Source organism: Stomoxys calcitrans, chromosome 1 (assembly GCF_963082655.1).
Source record: "Stomoxys calcitrans chromosome 1, idStoCalc2.1, whole genome shotgun sequence".
Lineage (NCBI taxonomy): Eukaryota > Metazoa > Arthropoda > Insecta > Diptera > Muscidae > Stomoxys > Stomoxys calcitrans.
Window position 1 is genome coordinate 84,473,943 of NC_081552.1, and position 25,487 is coordinate 84,499,429.

The 25,487-nt window shown below is 37.6% G+C and overlaps 1 protein-coding gene across 1 annotated transcript; it reads left to right on the top strand.

Moving 5' to 3' along the window:
• Positions 1–24,026: 24,026 nt before the first annotated feature.
• LOC131996349 (uncharacterized) lies at positions 24,027–24,587 on the top strand. The gene has a single exon (XM_059365953.1). It carries the CDS (start codon positions 24,027–24,029, stop codon positions 24,585–24,587), a length of 561 nt encoding a protein of 186 aa, XP_059221936.1.
• The last annotated feature ends 900 nt before the right edge of the window (positions 24,588–25,487 follow it).

Sequence of the window (25,487 nt, forward strand, 5' to 3'; positions counted from 1 at the left end):
TTCCTTGTCCTTTCAAATATTTTTAGTGTTTTAATTTTTGTTGAGCCTGATGTAATTTTTCTGATTAGAATTTGATTTTTACAGAATTTTATGGGACATGACGTTTCAGTAATCGTGCGTCCTTCGATTGTATTAATTTCTCCTGTTTCGGGAATTATTCTAGACAATGCATCTGCATTTCCATTTTTGGTCCCTTTCTTACATTTAATTTCAGAGTCGAATTCCGATAGCTTTAGCCTCCAAGGTATACGTTTTGAATTTGGGCCTTTAATTAAAAAAAAAACCCCGTCAGTGGTCTATGGTCGGTTTCTATTAAAGATTTGCGTCCGAAAAGGTATGGTCTGAAGTACTTAGTAGCCCAAACTATAGCCAAAATTTCTTTTTCAATAGTGCTATAATTGATTTCGTGTTCATTTATTGTTCAGCTGGAGTAGCAAATATGATGATCGTCTTGAGAAAGTACCGCGACTAGTGCGTAATTGCTAGCGTCTGTTGTGAGAGTAAATTTTTTCGAAAAGACTGGATAAGCTCAAATAGAGTCATTAGTAAGTAGTTTTTTGAAATTTTGGAAACTATATTAATGTTTTTGATCCGAGGGGTCAATCTTTGAACTCTTTTTTAAGAAGATAGTCATTGGTTTAGCGATTAATGAGTAGTCTTTAATAATTTTCTGTAATATCTTCCAAGTCCAAGAAATTGTTTTATCTGTTTCAGAGTTTTAGGCCTCTTAGGGTAAGAGGGCACCTCACCCTCTTTGGATGCCACCACGTTTCAAGATATATTTATCTGCAGGTAGTGGCAGTTGCCCAACAACAAATTATTGAGTGCATTAGCTGTCAAAGTCAGTGATTAGTGCAACTCTGATTTTGAGTATGCTACTAGTTCGTGCCATTTTTCGTGGTTTGTGTGTTATGGTTCTTAAATATTGTAAAATACACACACACAACCAAAACAGTAAGTGCACTCCGCGAGAAAAAATTGTACTCAACTGTTTACTGTACACTGCCTGGTAATTATGGCATGCCACGTTTCTATATTTGTGCCACCACTTTCATTTAATAATTTATTTTCCTTTCACCCAAATCACAACGTACACAGTTGTTGTGCATTTAAAAAGTTGGCGCTTTTATTTAATTGTTGTATGAAGCTGAAAAATATGACATGCCAATCAGCTGGTCTACAAATTAACAAAAGGGAGCAAAAGAAAAGTGTACACGCAAAACAGGAACTGTGGAACTATAAGAAGGAACTATTGGGTTGCCCAAAAAGTAATTGCGGATTTTTCATATAGTCGGCGTTGACAAATTTTTTCAACGGCTTGTGACTCTGTAATTGCAATTACTTTTTGGGCAAACCAATATAAGATGGAACTATTGTAGTTCCAGCAGTTCCTTCATTGGATAAGTTCCAATGAACTAGTTCCATCCGGAACTACCCAACATTACTTAACATATCCTTTTGATATAATCCTTTAATGTTTTATTCATAAGTCTCTGAAACGTCGCGTGCCGTCTTTACCCCAAATGGCATCCTTAGAACTCATAATGTACTCCTTCAACGGTGAAAGCAGTCTTATGTAAATCCGTCTCGTCGACTTCGATTTATTAAAACCCTTAGCCAAGTCCAATGTCGTGAAATACATCGACCCCCCGAGTTTGTATAATATTGGGAATTGAATAACGATCATCAATAGTGACTTCATTTAATTTTATGTAGTCAACTACCAATCTCCACTATGTTCTATGACGAAAAATTCCACTGTCGAGCATTTCTTGGATTTGATTCTGTAACTCTTCCTTGAGGATATATGGGTAGCGGTAAGATTTAAATTATATTGGACTGTTGGTTGTTGTGTTTATCTTATGTTTTATTGCGTTGATAAATGTAAAATTGGAGTCTGAATGATAGAAAATTCCTTGAAAACGCTTTATTATCTTTTGTACTGCCGTCTTCTCCTCGCTGTTCATATGGGTCATACGAATTTGTTGTAATGCGGGTTCAGTCTGTAAGAATTCTTCGTTAACAATGCAAAAATGTTCGGCGTTTACTATCGTCAAATCTTTACTATCTAAGTGTGCGACTTCTAGAATGTCTTCTGAATCCTCTATATCAACTTTAAAATTTTGGATGTTATATATTCCTTAGTGAATTATGAGGTCTCCTTGAAGATTATGTTGCTGTTTCAAGTGGACAAGTCCATCTTCTTAAGCAACAACAAACTGGATACTATTCGAACCAGCATAAAGTTGGTTCGTTGATGAAATTTGGACCTCGCTGATTCTGGGCGTTCAGTTGATCAAAGTTATTCCCCATGTACCTGTTTTGCTGGCGGTAGCTTCTTCTTTGCTGGTAGTTACCGCCCTGGAAGGTCCTATTGTTCTGATATCCATGACTTGGTCCTAGCTTATAGTCATTGTTTCATTGATAATTCCCATGTGTACTATTGTTATGGGGTCTTTTGTCGTTATTTCTATTTTCTTGCGCTTGTCTATGCGCGTCTGTTTAGTGGTAGAATTTTATACGCCAATTTATGAAGTGTAATACGCATATCCGGACTGGAACAAGATGTCCATAGCGTCTTCAAGGGTGGTTGGATTTCTGCATGTCAGAATAGTGATCATAGGTTCACGGATTTTTTTCTTGAAAATATTTAGAGCTGTCCTCATGTTATTTCTGGAACATTCGTTCGCTATTGGACCAGAACCTAATATAATCACAGTCCTATTATTAAGGCTCCTTAATCGAATCTGGATCTCTTTATAGAAGTCAGAACTGTTTGTCCTGAAGGTTGTGTTGTGCAAACAGTCATATAACTCATCCAAGCTGCTCCTTTCTCCGAAATTATGCACTAATATTGTCTTAACGTCAGACCATGATTGTGCCTGGCAATTTATTTTTAAAATCTCCCTAGCTTTTCCTTTAACCCAGCTTTTAATAACGTCCGAAAAAAGAAAATGCGTTGGTTCGTCGTAAGCCCTAAGAATAGGATGAACCCTATCCCTATCCACTATACATGTCCGTCCGTCTGTCCGTCTGTCTGTTGAAATTACGCTACAGTCTTCAAAATAGAAATATTGCGCTGAAACTTTGGACAAATTTTTTTTTTGTCCATAAGCAGGTTAAGTTCGAAGATGGGCTATACCAGACTATATCTTGATATAGTCCCCATATAGACCGATCCGCCAATTTTGGGTCTTAGGCCCATAAAATCCACATTTATTATCCGATTTTGCTGAAATTTGAGACAGTGAGCTACGTTAGGCCCCTCGGCATCCTTCGTCAATTTGGCCCAGATCGGTTCAGATTTCGATATAGCTGCCATATAAACCAATCCTCCGATTTAGGGTCATAAAAGCCACATTTATTATCCGATTTTGCTGAAATTTGGGACAGTGAGTTGTGTTAGGCCCCTCGACATCCTTTGGGACTGTAAGTAGTGATAAGTTTTCGACATCCTTCGTCAATTTGGCCCAGATCAGTCCAGATTTGGATATAGCTGCCATATAGACCGATCCTCCGATTTAGGGTCTTAGGCTCATAAAAGCCACTTTTATTATCCGATTTTGCTGAAATTTGGGACAGTGAGTTGTGTTAGGCCCCTCGACATCCTTCGTCAAGTTGGCTCAGATCGGTCTAGATTTGAATATAGCTGCCATATAGACCGATTTCTTGATTTAAGGTTTTGGGCCCATAAAATGCTTATTTATTGTCTGACGTCTCCGAAATTCGGGACAGTGAGTGAAGTTAAGCCCCTTGACATACTTCTGCAATATCACACAGATCGGTCCAGATTTGGATATAGCTGCCATATAGACGATATATATGTTTTAGGTTTTGGGGCCATAAAAGACGCATTTATTGTCCGATGTCGCTGAAATTTGTGACAGTGAGTTTAGTTAGGCTCTTCGACGTCCTTCTTCAATTTTACCCAGATCGGTCCAGATTTGAGTATAGCTGCCATATAGACCGATCTCTCGATTAAAGGTTTTGGGCCCATAAAATGCGCATTTATTGTCCGATGGGGCCGAAATTGGGGACAGTGGGTTAGATTAAGCCCCTCGACATACTTCTGCAATATGGTACATGTTAAAAGGCAAATAGGCCAGGCGTAGTGACTTCCGAGGGGATTTTGAATAAAGTACAATCAGCTCGAAGAAGAATAGATTTATTGAACAAATTGACTTATATTAAAATTCCTAAAACAAATAAACACAAAATAATAGAGAATAAATGCAAACATTTACACCGTACTTTATAGTATGGAATCCACTAGTTATTCTTAGTTAAATTTTAATGGCTGAGAACTGCGTATGAACCAACAAAAAAATATGCCGACTAAAAAAATGGCGAAAATTTAGAGACGCATCTTGACATTTAATTAGTTTCGTTAACTTAATAGTAATAGATTACTTTCTAATTTAGTGTATTTGTCAGATCGACAGAATATTCGGGTAATTTTTTGGGTTGCGTTAACATTCCCCCACCAGTATGGCCAGAAGATTCTTCGCCGCCAGACTCTCGTTGTAATTCTACTTCCAAAACCGCGAGCTTAACCGCTGGTCGATCGAGAATACCATGTTTCGTAAGCACTTTAGCACTTCGAACCTGCCCATCCCTAGCCAATCTCGTCTCCAAGACTTTTCCACGCAGCCAGACATTTCGTGGTAATGATGGGTCAACTATGATGACTAAATCGCCTTGAGAAAGTGGTTTAGACTTTTCGAACCACTTTGATCTACATGTTAAAGACGACAAATACTGTGCTACCCACTTCTTCCAAAATATGTTTGCATATTGTTGTGAAATGAGCCAACCTTTTCTTAACAGTATGCCGCTTTGGGAGCACTCCGACATAGGCTTTAAACCAGTTGAACTTCCTAAAAGGAAGTGATTCGGCGTTAAGGCTTCATCCGTTTCTGAGTGCAATGGAACATACGCAAGAGGTCTTGAATTAATGATATTTTCAACTTCTATTAGGATACTTAATAGAAGCTCATCACTGGGTGACCTCGATGGCATAATTTTATATAATATTGTCTTTACAGACCGCACCAATCGTTCCCATGCACCTCCCATGTGAGGCGAAGCAGGAGGGTTGAAAACCAATTTAGTTGTTGTAGTCGTAAAATTCCGTACCATCTCGTTCTTATCCACATCTTTCAAAGACTCTCGTAATTCTCTCTCGGCTCCAACGAAATTAGTTCCGTTGTCACTATAAAACTCCTGTGGTATACCCCTACGGGCCATAAAGTTTCTGATAGCCAGAATACAAGAATCAGTGTTCATAGAGTGAACCACTTCAATGTGCACAGCTCTTATAGTGAGACAGGTGGAGAGACAGCCGTATCTCTTTTCTTTATGACGATTTACAGTGACCAAGATAGGTCCAAAAAAGTCCATTCCAGTGTACGCAAATGGTGATGTAAACGATGCTAGACGAGCCCGTGGTAATGTTGCCATTTGGGGTTGTTGTGGCAAAGCTTTTTTAACTTTGCACATTTGACAAACTCTAACGACTGATTTGAAAGTGACACGAAGCTTTGCTATTGAAAAAATTTGACGAACCTCGTTAATAACAGTCTCATGGCTTGTGTGATAGTATTTCTTATGATAACTCATTAGAAGTAAAAAGGTTATTTGGGAGCCTTTCGGTAGAATAATTGGACGTTTCTGCTCTCTCGATATATTTGCGTTGTCAATTCTACCATACACTCGAAGAATGCCATTCTCTATGTAAGGAGATTTGTTGTAAATTTCACTTGTTTTTGAAAGTGATCTTCCATTTAATAAATTTTCAAACTCCGCAAAGTATTTTTCATATTGAGCCTGTCTAAATAAAATATGCTCTGCTTTCTGTAACTCCTCTCGTGAGAATTCGCCTGTGTTTTTATCTGAACGTCGGCAATTGCATATAAAACGCAGTACAAAAGCTGCGCTCCTTACAAGTCGAGACCACTTTGAGAACCTTGACTCAGTAAAAACAGCTTTGTACTTCGAAACCACAAACAATCGGTGAACCTGCTCCTCTTTCGTTGGCTCATGTTGAAAATCCGGTAGCGGCCAATCTTCTTCACTTTTCGACAAGAAATCTGGGCCTCTTAACCATCGGCTGTCATTAGAAATTCTCGGAGTCTTTGCCCACTTAGTTGCTGACACATTTTGTTTACTAGGTATCCATCTCCAATCATTGATAGCAGTTATTTCCAAAATTTCCGTGAACCTTAAGGGCAACAAATTGTTGATATCTTCTGTGATCCGAATTGATCCAGCTTAGCACGGTCTTCGAGTCCGACCAATAGAACTTTTGGCTAATTTGAAGGGTATGATTTTCTGCAACATACTTTGCAAATCGAGCTCCTATCAGAGCTGCCATCAGCTCCAGCCGGGGTACAGATGTTATCTTTATTGGCGCCACCCTTGACTTCGACCCAACAACTGAGTTACCTTTCTGCACCCTAAAATAGCACACAGCGGCATACCCATCTTTACTAGCGTCAACAAAGGTATGAAGCTGAACTTTAACATCACGAAAATTATCAAAATGTTGCAAATAACAACGTGGAATTTTGAGGGTTTGAATATCAGGAATAATATTTATCCACTGTTTCCACTTGGATTCTATTTCAGGGGATATTTTTTCATCCCAATTTATTTTTGAACGCCAGACATCTTGCATAAGGACCTTTACATACATTATTACGTTGTCTATTAGGCCCAAAGGGTCATATATTGACATAACAAACCGAAATATTTCTCTCTTCGTCGGAATTTTTTTCCCCAAAAAAATATCCCCTTCTACGAGCCATGTCGCAAATTTTGAATGTAATTACGTCCTCTTGGTGCTCCCAAAATACACCTAAAACTTTTTCAATTCCACGTTCATCTTTAACATTTAGGCACTTTGTGGCCTTTAATGGTTCGGCAGGAAAAGAACCCATTACAGACTTGTTATTTGAAATCCAATTGCGAATATTGAATCCCCCTTGCCGATGTACATATGAAACATCTGAAATTAGTTTTATTGCCTCCTCTGGGCTGTCAACGGAGTCAAGAAGATCGTCCACATAGTGATTTTCCCGAATAGACCTAGTCGCTTCTGGATATTCGTTTTCAAATCGAGATGCATTAAGATTTTTGACATAGTGGGAGATGCTAGGAGCACATGTTGCCCCAATATCATTACATCCATAACGTATACCTCTGGTTCCTTAGTTTGGATACAATCCCGCCATAAAAATCTCTGAACGTTGCGATCTTCTTCTCTTATAAAAACTTGGTGGAACATTTCCTCGATGTCCCCACATATGGCCACAGACTTCTGCCGAAACTTAAAAAGTACTGTTGGTAGGTACTAAATAATCGGGACCCTTTAACATAAATGAGTTCAACGACTGGCCATCTGACTTCGCTGCAGCATCCCAAACAATGCGAGTCTTTCCTGGTTTATTTTTATTAAAGACCGCAAAGATTGAAAGGTACCAAACTTTTCTATCTGTTCGAGATTTTTCGTAGCTGTTTAATTTCCGTATATAACCTTTTGTTAAGTACTTCGCTTCGCGATTTAATGCCATATCGTAGCTCTTTGGCAAAACAAGGGAATCTGCCCTCTATTTCAATTTAGTAAATCTTTCTAGCAATTCTAATGCCCTTTTGTCGCTATCGGCGACTAGGGGTTTTTTTACACAATTTCCCACGCTATCCAGTGCGTAAAAACTGCGCACTAATTCGTCTAAGCCATCATATGAATTCGAACAATCGCAAATATGATAATTAAAGAGCTTACTTGCCCGTTTTTCCGGAATTGGTCCATAAATAACCCATCCAATTTTTGTGCAAAAAGCTACCGGCTCAAAAGGGCGCCCCTCTCTCGTCTTGCTTGAAACACCCAAATCACAATGATTCAATCCAATTAACAGCTTAGGTGCGGCATCTTTGTAGCTTTCAATCGGAAGATACCTCAAATGTGCATATCTTTTGGACAAGCTTTCATAATCCAATGACTGTATTAGCAAATTAAGCGAACTTACTGTGCAAACATTAATTTCGATTTTGTTTGCCTTTCCACCTGAAATATTTATATTAAGCGATTGTGAATTGTTTCGTTTCGTTCAATACCTCCAGTCCATCGCAAGCATAAGTGATTTGGTATCCCATTAATTCCTAGTTGGTCCAACAAAGACTCATCTATTAAACTGATTGACGAACCTTCGTCAATGAAAGCGAAGGTACTTATGATTTGATTTTGCCCATAAATTTTTATTGGGATTATTTTAAATAAAATATCACAAATGCTCGAACTATGCGAATTGATGCTATGAACATTGTTTATATTCATATTTGACATTTCATCATCGGTGGTGTCGGAATATCGGTGTAATGAAGGGTGGTGAAAATACTCGCATTGCTCTATTCCGCACTTTTGTTTACGTTTGCATTCGCCCACATGTTTGCATAGACAGCACTTGCATAGTTTATATTTTCTAACTACATTCCTTTTTCACCACGGTCTAGCGACAGATATGTATGACAGTTAGCTACTGACTTACAGTTGTTGTTAGTGCACACAAAACATTTCCACTATGCGTGTGGACGAAGGCATTCCTATTAGGTTTGTTTACTTTATCACCTTCGCTCTTCATTGGGCAGTCAACTGTTATACAACTCGCGGTTACACCAATATTAAAAATCCAAGTGTCAAATTCTGAAAGATTGGGTTTTATATTGTCGTTTATCATCTGAACCTTTTGTTTAGCCCATTTCATTTGATATGACGGTGGAAGTTTCTGAAGAAGTTCTTGTAGAAGTTCTTGTATGGCAAATGAGGTAAGGGACTGAAGATTGTTTTCATTTACTTTTGGAGATAGCTTGATTTTATTTTTGATGGTATTTATAATTTTTTCAGGTTGCCCAAAAATAATGTGGAGAATATTTATAACATCCGACACGGTAGAGGGATGAACCAGCATCTGTTGGACACTGTGTAAAGCCTCCCCCTTCAAAGCCTTTTGGAGGCGGATAAGGTTCTCAGCATCAGTAAAGCCACAGGCCTCAGTTGACAATTCGAAAGTAGAAAAGAATATAGGCCATTCTTCGGGTAGCCCTGAGAAATTCGGAAGTTCCTTTGGAACGGACTGGCGAGCGTTAATTTGCTGTTGGGTGAGCCTACGAAGTTGATCAAAAGATGAGGTTTGGATTTCAGGTATAGTGGTATTCGATCTATTTGTAATTAGTTGGTCTGGTACATGTCCAATAACTTGGGGCAAACTGAAGTTTGTTGTGCTATTTGGTTGAACTAAAGTCTTTTGTATGGTATTTGCAGATGATAAATTTTGGGCTGGATTCTGTATACGTATTAACTCAGGATTAAAAGTTACACAGCTTTGTATTAAATTCGATTTTTGTTGCCTATACCCACTGAATGTGGGTCGTTCCTCAATACAAGTAGAAGCAAATGGAACATTCGGCGAAATCTCCATAGGGCGTGAACCGACAGACGGCATATCTCGGGAATCTTTGTTCGCTGTCCCAATTATTGTGGAGGAAACGTTTTTATTTAAGGATATTTCATTTTGGTTATTAAAAGATACATTTTCATTGGGCAAGGGGTCGACTTGTCCACTGGTGTTTTTTATTTCATTTGTTGTTTGGCAACAATATGTAGACTCTGTTGTATTTGGGACAGGTGGGATACTATCTAGCCAATTTTGAATTGATACTGCCTTACTGGATGAGGTTTCCGACAGAGCTTCCGCTTCCTCAAGAAGTTTATACTTCTTATTAAGATATTCCAAATTTATATTGCGCTCCTCCTCAAGTTGCTGAAGCTGTAATTGAATTTCACGTGATCGAGAACGATTGGAGCCTCGACTTGAAATGCTTTGTGCAGGTGTATTGTGCTTTATGGAGACACATTTGGGACATTTAAAGTCTAAATCACTTGTGGCTTTGGTGCAGCTTCGATGAAATAATTTGTTGCATCCAATACTCGTAATCATATTTTCTTTGGAGGGGTTAGAACAAAGTGAACAATTGTGACCATTTTGTACCTTTTGTTGTTGACCATCTAATGTCTGTGGCTGCATTTTGTTACTTACTGCGAGATTGGCAGGGCTCTTTTTGACGCCGTTCGTATTCTGAAAGTGCCGAATGTTGTTTATAAAGAATTTTAAAATGTTAAAAGGCAAAAAGGCCAGGCGTAGTGACTTCCAAGGGGATTTTGAATAAAGTACAATCAGCCCGAAGAAGAATAGATTTATTGAACAAATTGACTTATATTAAAATTCCTAAAACAAATAAACACAAAATATAATAGAGAATAAATGCAAACATTTACACCGTACTTTATAGTATGGAATCCACTAGTTATTCTTAGTTAAATTTTAATGGCTGAGAACTGCGTATGAACCAACAAAAAAATATGCCGACTAAAAAAATGGCGAAAATTTAGAGACGCATCTTGACATTTAATTAGTTTCGTTAACTTAATAGTAATAGATTACTTTCTAATTTAGTGTATTTGCCAGATCGACAGAATATTCGGGTAATTTTTTCGGTTGCGTTAACAGTACAGATCGGTTCAGATTTGGATATAGCTGCCATATAGCCCGATCTCTCAATCTAAGGCTTTGGGGTCATAAAAGGCAAGTTTATTGTCCGATGACGCCGAAATTTGGGACTGTGAGTTATGTTAGGCCCTTCGATATCTTTTTAAATTTGATCCAGATCCGTCCAGATCTGCCATATAGATCGATATCCCGATTTATAGTCTTGGTCCCATAAAGTCGCATTTATAATCCGATTTCACTTAAATTTTACACAGTGACTTATGCTAAGCGTTTCGACATCCGTTTAGTACATGGTTCAAATCGGTTTAATTGTAGATATATTTAGCTACTTAAAAGACCAGTATTTTGTTATACGCAATTGAAAAATGACTCGTACTTATAAGTATTTGGTCCAGTGACTTATGCTAAGCGTTTCGACATCCGTTTAGTACATGGTTCAAATCGGTTTAATTTTAGATATATTTAGCTACTTAAAAGACCAATATTTTGTTATACGCAATTGAAAAATGACTTGTACTTTAAAGTATTTGGTCCAAATCGGAACATATTTCGATATAGCTGCTATGGGGCATAAGTTATGCATTTTTCACCGGATTTTGACGAAAGGTGTTTTACATATATACTCGAGGTGGTGGGTATCCAAGGTTCGGCCCGGCCGAACTTAACGCCTTTTTATACCCTCCACCATAAGATGGGGGGTATACTAATTTCGTCATTCTGATTGTAACTACTCGAAATATTCGTCTGAGACCCCATAAAGTATATATATTCTTGATCGTCGTGAAATTTTATGTCGATCTAGCCATGTCCGTCCGTCTGTCCGTCCGTCTGTCTGTCGAAAGCACGCTAACTTCCGAAGGAGTAAAGCTAGCCGCTTGAAATTTTGCACAAATACTTCTTATTAGTGTAGGTCGGTTGGTATTGTAAATGGGCCATATCGGTCCATGTTTTGATATAGCTGCCATATAAACCGGTCTTGGGTCTTGACTTCTAGAGCCTCTAGAGTGCGCAATTCATATCCGATTGGCATGAAATTTTGCACGACGTGTTTTGTCATGATATCCAACAACTGTGCCAAGAATGGTTCAAATCGGTCTATAACCTGATATAGCTGTCATATAAACCGATCTGGGGTCTTGACTTCTTGAGCCTCTAGAGGGCGCAATTCTTATCCGATTTGAATGAATTTTGGCACGACGTGTTTTGTTATGATATCCAAGAACTGTGCCGAGTATGGTTCAAATCGGTCCATAACCTGATATAGCTGCCATATACACCGATCTGGGGTTTTGACTTCTTGAGCCTCTAGAGTGCGCAATTCTTATTCGATTGGAATGAAATTTTACACGACGTGTTTTGTTATTTTATCCAACAACTGTGCCAAGTATGGTTCAAAGCGGTTTATAACCTGATATAGCTGCCATATACACCGATCTGTGGTTTTGACTTCTTGAGCCTCTAGAGTGCGCAATTCTTATCCGATTGAAATAAAATTTTGCACGACGTGTTTTGTTGCGATATCCAACAACTGTGCCAAGTATGGTTCAAATCGGGTTATAACCTGATATAGCTGCCATATAAACCGATCTTGGGTCTTGACTTCTTGAGCCTCTAGAGGGCGCAATTCTTATCCAATTTGAATGAATTTTGGCACGTAGTATTTTGTTATTTTATCCAACTACTGTACCAAATATGGTTCAAATCGGTTCATAACCTGATATAGCTGCCATATAAACCGATCTTGGATCTTGACTTCTTGAGCCTCTAGAGGTCGCAATTATTATCCGATTTGCCTGAAATTTTGTACGACGGATTCTCTCATGACCATTAACATACGTGTTTATTATGGTCTGAATCGGTATATAACCGATACAGCTCCCATATAAATCGATCTCTCTATTTTACTTATTGAGCCCACAAAGGGCGCAATTCTTATTCGAATTGGCTGACATTTTATACAGGTCTCCAACATATAATTTAATTGTGGTCCAAACCGGACCATATCTTGATATCGCTCTAATAGCAGAGCAAATCTTTCTTATATCCTTTTTTTGCCTAAGAACAGATGCCGGGAAAAGAAATCGACAAATGCGATCCATGGTGGAGGGTATATAAGATTCGGCCCGGCCGAACTTAGCACGCTTTTACTTGTTACTTGTTGTTTTATAATTTCACATAATTTATATAAGTTTTGCTTTGATTATGGGTTTGGTATTACGGGATAAAAAAAAATTGCGTTTTTGAAAAATACAAACTTTCTATTTTTGATAATATGAGACGTCGGTGGTCTAATAAATTAAGTACCCAGCAGAAAATTTTACCTGCCTTGGAAGCAATACGAAAATATTCTAGCATACTAATGCGCATTTGGAATGCTAAATAATTATGCATGAAACTATCATATATTATAAAGTAATATTCCTTCAAAAAATTTTAAAATAATGTGGGTTTAACATACTTTTGTGCATTAATCTATTGCATACGATATGCATGAAAAATAACTTCATAGTATGGTAAAGACGTATTTGTTTTGCTTCCATATTCCTTTGGATCGGCGGTAGTGTATGTTAATAGCGATTTGCTTTCAATGAACGAAGTTCAAATGAAACACTTCACGATCTTCAAGACCGCTTCACGAAAGCTAGAAATTGGCACGATCTTTATCCGCGTGCTCTTGAAAAAATCATCAGTTGAATTTACTATCTCGAACAAGAAGGTCGTGGCGCTTGTTTGATTTTTATACCCTCCACCATAAGATGGGGGGTATACTAATTTCGTCATTCTGTTTGTAACCACTCGTAATATTCGTCTGAGACCCCATAAAGTATATATATTCTTGATCGTCGCGACATTTTATGTCGATCTAGCCATGTCCGTCCGTCTGTCTGTAGAAAGCACGCTAACTTCCGAAGGAGTAAAGCTAGCCGCTTGAAATTTTGCACAAATACTTCTTATTAGTGTAGGTCGGTTGGTATTGTAAATGGGCCATATCGGTCCATGTTTTGATATAGCTGCCATATAAACCTATCTTGGGTCTTTACTTCTTGAGCCTTTAGAGTGCGCAATTTTTATCCGAATGGAATGAAATTTTGCACGACGTATTTTGTTATGATATCCAACAACTGTGCCAAGAATGGTTCAAATCGGTCCATAACCTGATATAGCTGCCATATAAACCGATCTTGGGTCTTGACTTCTTGAGCCTCTAGAGTGCCCAATTCTTATCCGACTGGAATGAAATTTTGCACGACGTGTTTTGTTATGATATCCAACAACTGTGCCGAGTATAGTTCAAATCGGTTCATAACCTGATATAGCTGCCATATAAACCGATCTGGGATTTTGACTTCTTGAGCCTCTAGAGGTCGCAATTATTATCCGATTCGCCTGAAATTATGTACTACAGTTCCTCTCATGACCATCAACATACGTGTTTATTATGATCTGAATCGGTCTATAGCTCGATACGGCTCCCATATAAATCGATCTCTCTATTTTACTTCTTGAGCCCCCAAAGGGCACAATTCTTATTCGAATTGGCTGACATTTGACACAGGTCTCCAACATGTAATAATATAATAATAGCAGAACAAATCTTTTCTTATATCCTTGTTTGCCTAAGAAGAGATGCCGGGAGAAGAACTCTGCAAATGCGATCCATGGTAAGATTCGGCCCGGCCGAACTTAGCACGCTTTTACTTGTTCAATATACTCTATTCAATTCATAAAATAATATTTAAATATGCTAATTAATTAATATTTGTAACTTTGGATTGCACTTGAATAAAAGCGACATAGAATACCTTTCATATATGTATGTATATTGACGATTTATTTTTAATGACATACTGCTTATAAAATCAACAGCAAAACTTTATAAAAATAAACATTATATTTTCTGGGGTATTATTCTCAGAAAATGGCGTTGTTATTAAAAAACTACTTTGCATGAAAAAGGCAAATTAGATATACGATGCTTATGTTGAATTTTTGATGTTAAACAAGAAGCGCTAAACTATGTGAACTGGTTTCACAATTACCTTACCTTAAACAAGATGCGTACTTTGCATCTTTAAACAATCGCATTTAAGTGGGACATCACCCACGAGAATCATGCATGCTGGAAGCAACTGTGTATGCTAATGTCACGATGGCTTTAACTTACACTATTGCATCCGGGGGTGCAATATTTTTTGCTGGGTAATTTCTTTGGTACTTAAAAAAATTATACTGTTTATAAACAAAAATGAAAAATATTTTAGTATGAGCTTTTTTTTGTCCCTAGATGTTCCCGCAGTAATTGTTGTCTAGCGTTCAAAGCCATCAATATAACAGATTCACAAAATCATGTGTACCATGGAAGTAGTGTAATTGTCGCAGAAAAAGAATCTGACATTACACGAAAAACACATACATTCGGAAAAGTACAGCTAATAGACTGGGTTGTCGAGCGTGGTATCATAGAGGCGCTTTCCCAATAAATACGATTCAAAAACAATATTCCAAAGCACGGCCCTTGAAGTCATCACACCTAATATTGTTGAAAAGTCTTCTAACGAAACGCATCGCATAGTGATTGGTGTGTTGCTTTCCTTGGGCTTTTCTTTTCCATTTGCAAAGAAAATCTCCGATCATTGAGCTCGTCTCGAAGAAGAAACAGACAAAAAATGTGAAATATAATGATCTTCGCCCTAAAATGTAAAAAACTTAAAATTGGAAAAAATTCTTCATGCACAGTTTTTCAATTTAAATTTTTCACAATGCGTACATTTTTGTTCATGCACAATTTTTCAATTTTATTTTTCACAAGGATATATTTTTTGTCCCTATATTCCATTAAAAAAAAAAAAATTGTACATGCACAACTTTTCAATTTTAATTTTTCACAATGTGTATATTTTTTTTGCTCACTAATCCATTTAAAAAAAAAGAATTTTATGCACAATTTTTCAATTTTAATTTTTCACAATATTTATATTGTTCTGTTCGTTTATTCCATTTGAAAACAATTAAAAGCGTGCTAAGTTCGGCCGGGCCGAATCTTATATACCCTCCACCATGGATCGCATTTGTCGAGTTCTTTTCCCGGCATCTCTTCTTAGGCCAAAAAAGATATAAGAAGAGATTTGCTCTGCTATTAGAGCGATATCAATATATGGTCCGGTTTGGACCACAATTAAATTATATATTGGAGACCTGTGTAAAATGGCAGCAAATTCGAATAGGAATTGCGACCTCTGGAGGCTCAAGAAGTCAAGATCCCAGATCGGTTTGTGTGGCAGGTATTTATATCAGGTTCTGAACCGATTTGAACATTATTTGGCACAGTTGTTGAAAGTAAGAATAAAATACTTCGTGCATACATTCATTCAAATCGGATAAGAATTGCTCAAGAAGTCAAGACCCAAGATCGGTTTATATGCCAGCTATTTCAGGTTATGAACCGATTTGAACAATACTTGGCACAGTTGTTGGAAGTCATAACAAAACATGTCATGCAAAATTTTATTCCAATCGGATAAGAATTGCGCACTCTAGAGGCTTAAGAAGTCAAAACCCAGGATCGGTTTATATGGCAGCTATATCAAAACATGGGCCGATTTAAAACATACTTAGCGCAGTTGTTGTAAGTGATACCAAAACACCACGTGAAAAATTTCAGTCAAATCGGACCAGAATTGCGCCCTCTATAGTCTCAAGAATTCAAGAATTCAAGACCCAAGATCGGTTTATATGGCAGCTATATCAAAACATGGACCGATATGGCCCATTTACAACCCCAACCGACCTATACTAATAAGAAGTATTTGTGCAAAATTTCAAGCGGATAGCTTTACTCCTTCGAAAGATAGCGTGCTTTCGACAGACAAACGGACGGACGGACAGACGTTAAGACGGACGGACATGGCTAGATCGACATAAAATATCACGACGATCAAGAATATATATACTTTATGGGGTCTCAGACGAATATTTCGAGTAGTTACAAACAGAATGACGAAATTAGAGGGCACAATTATTATCCGATTCGTCTGAAATTTTGAACGACGGCTTCTCCCAAGACCTCCAAGATACGTATCAAATATGGTATGAATCGGTCTATAGCCTGATACAGCCCCCCTTTAAACCGATCTCCCTATTTTACTTCTTAATCACCTAAGGGGCACAATTCTTATCGATTTGGCTGAAATTTTACATAATGACTTCTACTATGGTCTCTAACATTCAATTCAATTATGGTCTATAGCTTGATATAGCTCCAATAGCATAGCATTGTTTTCTTCTATCCCTTGTTTGCCTAAAAAGAGATGCCGAGAAAAGAACTCGACAAATGCGATCAATGGTGGAGGGTATATAGGATTCGGCCCGACTGAACATAGCACGCTTTTACTTGTTTAAAATTATTTTCCATAGTTTTTTTTTCGAATTTTCAGTTAAATACATTTTTAAGGGTGTTTGGAACTCCAATTTTTTTCATCCGATATTCGTTTAAAAACATAGAACTGTGCAGGTATAAAACTTGCGGTAATACACCGAATATTATATCGACTGCGCCAATATAAGGTTAAGGTTTTCCTTCAACTAAAAAAAAATGCATTGTTTTTGCTGAACTTCGCGATTGAGCCGTACAAAAAGAAACAATACCAAACAGTTTGAAGGCGAGATAAATTCAGATTTATTGACATTAAAATTTTTTTTACACTTTGGTTCTTATAAAGGGTGATTTTTTTGAGGTTAGGATTTTCATGCATTAGTATTTGACAGATCACGTGGGATTTCAGACATGGTGTCAAAGAGAAAGATGCTCAGTATGCTTTGGCATTTCATCATGAATAGACTTACTAACGAGCAACGCTTGCAAATCATTGAATTTTATTACCAAAATCAGTGTTCGGTTCGAAATGTGTTCATTCATGTGTTCAGCGATGAGGCTCATTTCTGGTTGAATGGCTACGTAAATAAGCAAAATTGCCGCATTTGGAGTGAAGAGCAACCAGAAGCCGTTCAAGAACTGCCCATGCATCCCGAAAAATGCACTGTTTGGTGTGGTTTGTACGCTGGTGGAATCATTGGACCGTATTTTTTCAAAGATGCTGTTGGACGCAACGTTACGGTGAATGAACACATTTCGAACCGAACACTGATTTTGGTAATAAAATTCAATGATTTGCAAGCGTTGCTCGTTAGTAAGTCTATTCATGATGAAATGTCAAAGCATACTGAGCATCTTTCTCTTTGACACCATGTCTGAAATCCCACGTGATCTGTCAAATACTAATGCATGAAAATCCTAACCTCAAAAAAATCACCCTATGATTACTATGATTTGTACAAAGTGTCTTATGTTGCTAGAATTCTGAGTGTCTGGTTTGTTGCCTGTTGGGAAACAAAGGAATATTTGCTGGCTTTGATTTTGAGTTGGATTTCAATTAAGAGAAAAACAAAATTTACAAAAACAAGTAAAAAGGCGTTAAGTTCGGCCGGACCGAACTTTGGATATCCACCAACTCGGGTATATATGTAAACCACCTTTCGTGAAAATTCGGTGAAAATGCACACCTTATGCCCCAAAGCAGCTATATCGAAATATGTTCCGATTTGGACCAAATACTAATAAGTACAAGTCATTGTTCAATTGTATAAAACAAAATTTTAATCCTTTAGTAGCTATATCTAAAAATAAACCGATTTGAACCATATACGACACGGATGTCGAAAAGCCGTCACTGTGTCAAATTTCAGTGAAATCGGATTATAAATGCGCCTTTTAATGGGCCAAGACTTTAAATCGAGATATCGCTCTATATGGCAGCTATATCCTAATCTAGACCAATTTGGACCAAGTTGCAGATAAATGTCGAAGAGCCTAACACAACTCACTTTCCAAAATTTTCAGCAAAATCGGATAATAATTGTGGCTTTTATGGGCCTAAGACCATAAATCAGCGGATCGCTCTATATGGTAGCCATAACCAAATCTGACCCGATCTGGGCCAAATTGATGAAATATGTCGCAGATCCTAACACAACTCACTGTCCCAATTTTCAGCAAATTCGGATAAACAATTTGGCTTTTATGGGCCTAAGACCCTAAATCGGCAGATCGGTCTATATGGCAGCTATATCCAAATCTGAACCGATATAGGCCAAATTGATGAAAAATTTCGAAGGGCCTAACACAACTCATCTTCGAACTTAACCTGCTATCTTCGAACTTAACCTGCTAATGGAAAAAAGAGTATCTGTGCAAAGTTTCAACTCAATATCTTTATTTTTGAAGACTGTAATGTAATTTCAACAGACAGACGGACGGACATGTCTAGATCGTCTTAGATTTTTATGCTGATCAAGAATATATATACTTTATAGGGTCGGAAATAGATATTTCGATGTGTTGCAAATGGAATGACAAAATTAATATACCCCAATCCCTCGGAGGTGGGCATAAAAAAACAGTGTGTGAAAATTTAGTACGAGTTATTTCGGTTGCAGTTTAGGTATATGAAAAATAATTTGCAACCGGCAAAATTATTCGAAAATTTATTTATGTAGAAATTTCAGATGACATCAATTTTTGACATTGTAATACTGTATTAGGTGTAATAGCAAGACTAAGTTCTTATGTCATGCCTCTAGACTCTCTTACATTTTGGCTGGAATTAATTTTTTGTATCTTAATTCTAAATCGGCAAATAAAAAACCTAATTGACTTTACCCGTAATTTACCAGGCGGTACTGCTTGATTTATACAGTACAAGTTACGTACACACGTAGTTAGTCAATCGACTAATCATAGCTAGCTCCTAGTACTCTTTATCGTACTAGTTACTTAGCACGCTAAAACTGCTCATTATCCCAACACTGCTGCTTACCTCGTTTGCACAAATATTTTACAGCTTCCTTTTTCAATCAATATTCAAAGAGATCACACATCGAGAAAGTTCAGTGGAATTAGTTAAAAGTCTATAAATCTTGTGAAATCTCGTCATCCAATTAAAATTCTAAAATAATTTTCCCTTATAAGGGGCTTAAATTCTTTATTGTATTGGAAAAGGTAAATCTTGAGGAAATGGTGCATAAAATATTATTTTTGTAAAACGACGACTATTTTTATAGAAATTGGCGAAGGAAAAAGTGTATTGCGATTGTCCGCACGTGGTTTACATTAATTTCCAAGTCCAAATTGTCATCCCATTGAACCAAGAAATCGGAGTAAACGCGGAGCATCGGCAGGAAAAAAAAAGAGAAGACAAGGAATTATTAAAAACTGGTCTGGTGGCAGAAGCCTTTTCAATTTGTCTTCACATACCACCTGAGCCCTTAGTTTTTTCTTCCCTCGTTAAACCTTCCTAAGAACCAGATATCATACAAGATCAGGCTGCCCAGTGCTAAGTGTTAAATAACATCCAAGCTGTGCCACAGTTCTCGGGTTTAAGAGCACTTGGAAATACCCGACAGAGGCCTTTATAAGTGCTATAGGCAGCCCCACCACATGGCGGCAGTGAGTTTATTTTAAGCCAAGTGAGCACCTATAATCCCACTGGGATCGGGAAGATGACCTTCTAAGTTTCCGAAGAATATGAAGACCCTCAATTAATGGAGCACTTTGTTCTAAAATAGTGTTCCAAAGTACACCAACGAATGAAAGTCTGGCCCAACTCTTGTCTACAAATTAAAAGATGACGAAACCAGAAGTTGTGCATCGAATGGCGCTACCACTAGCCTTGTAATGGCGTTATAATTTTTTTGTATCTCTTGCAAGAAGCTAGATTTAAATTAGTTTAATATCTTTATCTTAATTCGACCATTACCAGGTATTTTTTCCAATATTCATATTAATCATCATCATCATCATATAGATAATTAACCACCTTACGAGTCTCTTCATATCTAGCAAAAATCTATTACCATCAGAACATAATTATCATCAACCCATCGATCGCTGAGGCCTCAACGTGTTGGTTTGGTATGGTGAGTAGAGTACCTTAATTATCATTAAAAAGAGAACAAGTAAAAAGGCGTTAAGTTCGGCCGGGCCGAACTTTGGATACCCACCACCTCGGGAATATACGTAAACCACATTTCATCAAAATCCGGTGAAAATTGTATACCTGAATTTCGGCGACATCGGATAATAAATGCACATTTTATGGGCCTAAAACCTTAAAAAGAGAGATCGGTCTATATGACAGCTATATCCAAATCTTAACCGATCTGTGCCACATAGAAGAAAGATGTCGAAGGGCCTAAGGCAACTCACTGTTCCAAATTTCGGCGACATCGGACAATAAATGAGCATTTTATGGGCCCAAAACCTGAAATCGAGAGTTCGGTCTATATGGCAGCTATATCCAAAATTGGTCCGATCTGCACCAAATTGATGAGGGATATCAAAGGGCCTAACACAATTTACTGTCCCAAATTTCAGCAAAATTGGATAGTAAACGTGGCTTTCATGGGCCTAAGACCCTAAATCTGAGGATCGGTCTATATGGCAGCTATATCCAAATCTGAACAGATCAGAGCCAAATCGACGAAGGGTGTCGAAGGGACTAACACAACTCACTGTCCCAAATTTCAGCAAAATCGGATAATAAATGTGGCTTTTATGGGCCTATGACCTTAAATCCGAGGATCGGTCTATACGGCAGCTATATCCAAATCTTGACCGATCTGGGCCAAATTGGCGAATAATGTCAAAGGGCCAACTCCCTGTCCCAAATTTCAGCAAAATCGGATAATAAATGTGGCTTTTATGGGCCTAAGACCTTAAATCGTAAGATCGGTCTATATGGCAGCTATATCCAAATCTGAACCGATCAGAGCCAAATTGACGAAGAGTGTCGAAGGGCCTAACGCAACTCACTGTCCCAAATTTCAGCAAAATCGGATAATAAATGTGGCTTTTATGGGCCTATGACCTTAAATCCGAGAATCGGTCTATATGGCAGCTATATCCAAATCTGAACCGGTTTGAACCAAATTGACGAAGGATATTGAGGGGCCTAACACAACTCACTGTCCCAAATTTCAGCAAAATCGAATAATAATTGAGGCTTTATGGGCCTTAGACCGTAAATCGGAGGATCGGTCTATATGGCAGCTATATCCAAATCTGCACCGATCTGGGCCAAATTAACAGGGGAAGTCGAAAGGTCTAACACAACTCACTGTCCCAAATTTCAGCAAAATCGAATAATAAATGAGGCTTTTATGGGCCTAAGACCCGAAATCGGAGGATCGGTCTATATGGCAGCTATATCCAAATCTGAACCGATCTGGGCCAAATTAACAAAGGAAGTCGAAAGGCCTAACACAACTCACTGTCCCAAATTTCAGCAAAATCGGATAATAAATGTGGCTTTTATGGGCCTAAGACCCTAAATCGGAGGATCGGTCTATATGGGGGCTATATCAAGATATAGTCCGATATAGCCCATCTTCGAACTTAACCTGCTTATGGACAAAAAAAGAATCTGTGCAAAATTTCAGCTCAATATCTCTATTTTTGAAGACTGTAGCGTGATTTCAACAGACAGACGGACAGACGGACGGACATGTCTAGATCGTCTTAGATTTTCACGCTGATCAAGAATATATATACTTTATAGGGTCGGAAATGGATATTTCGATGTGTTGCAAACGGAATGACAAAATGAATATACCCCCATCCTTCGGTGGTGGGTATAAAAATATCCATATGAATAATGATGATTTACAATTTATGAATGAGAACGCAAAGCGTAGTAAAATACCTCCCACACAAAAGAGAGGAATGGTTGGAATGAACCCATAATTTTGTTGCTATCAGTGCCCTTAATCGTAGATTCTTAAGCCACAGTGTACAGACATATATATGGCAAACTGCAATGTGAAAAAAAAACATACATACGTTTAGTTTTGTTTTTGTTTTACGGCTACGCTTTGAACTTGAAACTCATTCATGGATTTTGTTGTGCTTCATTGATAAGATTTAGAGAAAAAGATCAATGAAGGAAGATTGCATAGAGGCACAGTGTTACGAATCGTTATTCTTGAGAAATTTCATAATAGCCTAATTGGACAAAAATTTAAAAATAGAAACAGAAAAACAAAGACTTCAGGAAAGAAAAAGCACTCTTTGGAATTTCCCTATTTAAATTATCAAAAATAATTAAAAATATAAAAAAAAATATTAGTATTAATTAGTATTTAGCCTATCTAAATTAGATTTTTCTATATTCACAATGAAGTCACGAACTTTTCTCTATTCTATATATGTATTCTCCTAATTATCGTGTTATAAAATAACTGAATTGTTTCCAAAAAATAGTTCTGAAATAGATATCAAGTCGAGCATAATGTCGCGTTAAATTCATCCTAAGGTCTCCTGTGTGATCGGTTGTGTAAAGGGGTTGCAATGTGGGTTCCTGGGAAAATGTACGCCTCTAGGAAATTAGGCTGGTGAGGGTTTTGAGGCGCGGATCTATGTCCATCTGGTAGATCCATTGGTTTATGGTGGGATCAATACCTTTTTCAGTTTTATTCTCAATATTTTTTATATGACCATAGAGGGGCTTTGTGTTGTTTGTTTTTTTTTTACTATGGTTGTCTGGCTACGTAGATTTTATAAAGTAGAATGAATTATAGTTAATCCTAGGGAGTCTATATACGATTTTGTAATAACAGTGCGGTTATAGAAAATTGAGACACGAACTCCCCCATAATCCCGACTGCTAGCTAGCTTATTGATGGCTCCCGCCGTCTCTGTTTTCATAGCCGTGGAAAAGGCTGTTTGTAGGATCAGCCAAATAAACCTTGAGACTTTAATTCAAGCAAAGTTAAATAATTTACATTACAAATGGCGCCCAACGGGGGGCAGGAAGTGTCCAATATATGGTAACTTTCAGGTCCCAACTTCATGTAAAGTTAGTAGATTTCATATCTATCTTTGAGTTCCAAAATTTTCTCTGCTAGAATCTTCCTTGTAAATAAATTTGTATGCTTTTATGGATATTTAGTTACTTGATAAGCTTCGAGTAGACTACCCGATTAGCCTCTTCATATTGTTTTCCAAGATAAGGTAATGACTAGTAAATCCATGGTTCGCCTGGATCTTTTTGTGGTATTATTTTCCCATATAGTTTTGACTTAGATATCAGCCCTATCATTTATAATGGAATATAAATATGTTGCTGCTTGCGAATATTTATCCGATAAATGATAGTAGTTTTAATCTTGGGACATCGTAACTTAGCTGGTGTGTCAGACTACAGGCGATTTAATACTTATTTAGTTAAAATAGCCCAGATTTGTATATCCCTTATTGATCCTAACTTAATACGTGAAAACCCCCACACAAAATCTTCACACAGGAAGACCAACGGAAAAATATAATATCGAATTTCATTTGAAAGTTTTTATTTAACGTATTTTCGGCAGAAATATATAATTTGTTTAGGAAAAAAAAAAGATTCCAATATGTCTTTGGCACATACGCCACCACCTGCTCAGAACAGACCACGGTCTGAAAACCAGACACAGGATTCGAACTTAGACCAATCTTTGCCATTGGGACAAGATGAAGCTTCTGGTTTTACTGCCTCTTTATTTGCGGGCCAAGAAAATCAATCTGTTAGTTCAGTTTGCCCCCTTTGTGGCGAAATTATGAATGAGAAGATAGAATGTCTTATCTTAGTTCGTTGCCACCATGCATTTCATAGAGCATGTATTGAAAATTATTTATTGAATCAGAGCGAGTGTCCGGTTTGTAGACAGTCATGTGACCTGTCCGATTTGCAAAAGATATCTTTACATAAGAAAAGTGTCAAACCCCAGAGTAAGCCTCGTGGTGCAATGGCGAAACAATATCACACGAGAAGCATGAGCAGAAATTTAGCTTTTGAGAATTTAGAGCAAACACCTTTACTAGACTCAAGTCCAAAGGAAGCAACAGGACATCCACCTACCACTCGCCCGAATAATCGTACAACTAGAGTCCTAGAAAATTCTGCTTCAAATACCACAACTAATTTCCCGTAGATTACCATACTATTAATAGAATGATTGAAACCAGTGTTCAGAGAATGTTAACTAATTTTAATATAACGGCAAATGCACCAACTCAAAACACGTCACAATCTCCGAATTATAATTCGGTGACTAGCCCTCTAAATGTTCGGCAAAATGCTGCCGCTAACGGTGTCCGTGGTCATTTCCAACGAAACCTTTCGAATCTGAGTTCATTAACTTCTGGTTCTACAACCTACAACACAGATAAAGTCACATCGATTATCCAAAATTGGGGACTCAAATTCGATGGTTCACCCAACACGATACATGTCGAAGAATTCCTATACAGATTGACAACATTAACTAAAGACAATTTTAATGGTGACTTCTCAGTTATATGTAAGAATTTACATATTCTATTAACCGGTAAGGCAGGCGCTTGGCTATGGCGATACAGGGAGCAGGTCGAGGTGATTGAGTGAGCTGACTTCTGCGATGCTATTAGATTTCAATATAAAGACTATAAATCTTCTTTCGATATCCGGGAAGAAGTACGAAACCGAAAACAAAGGCCAGGAGAGTCCTTTGACAATTTTTATGAGGCTGTTTCTGCTATAGTGGATCAACTTCCATCTCCTATGTCCGATATGGAATTAATAGAAATTCTCACACGCAATTTAAGGCCAGATATTAGGCGTGAATTATTGTACGTACCAGTCAATTCAATTCCTCATTTAAGGAAATTAGTTCAGATGCGCGAAAGTTTTCTGAATGATGAGTATGTAAACCGTAACTTTGCAAACAGGAACAATGTACTCCCAAGGAGACAAATAGCTGAACTAGATGGTGGTACAGATGATTTTTGTAATGATCTTCCGGAATGTAGGGAACCCTCTATTGACGCCATTCAGAAGCCTGAGTTTACATCCC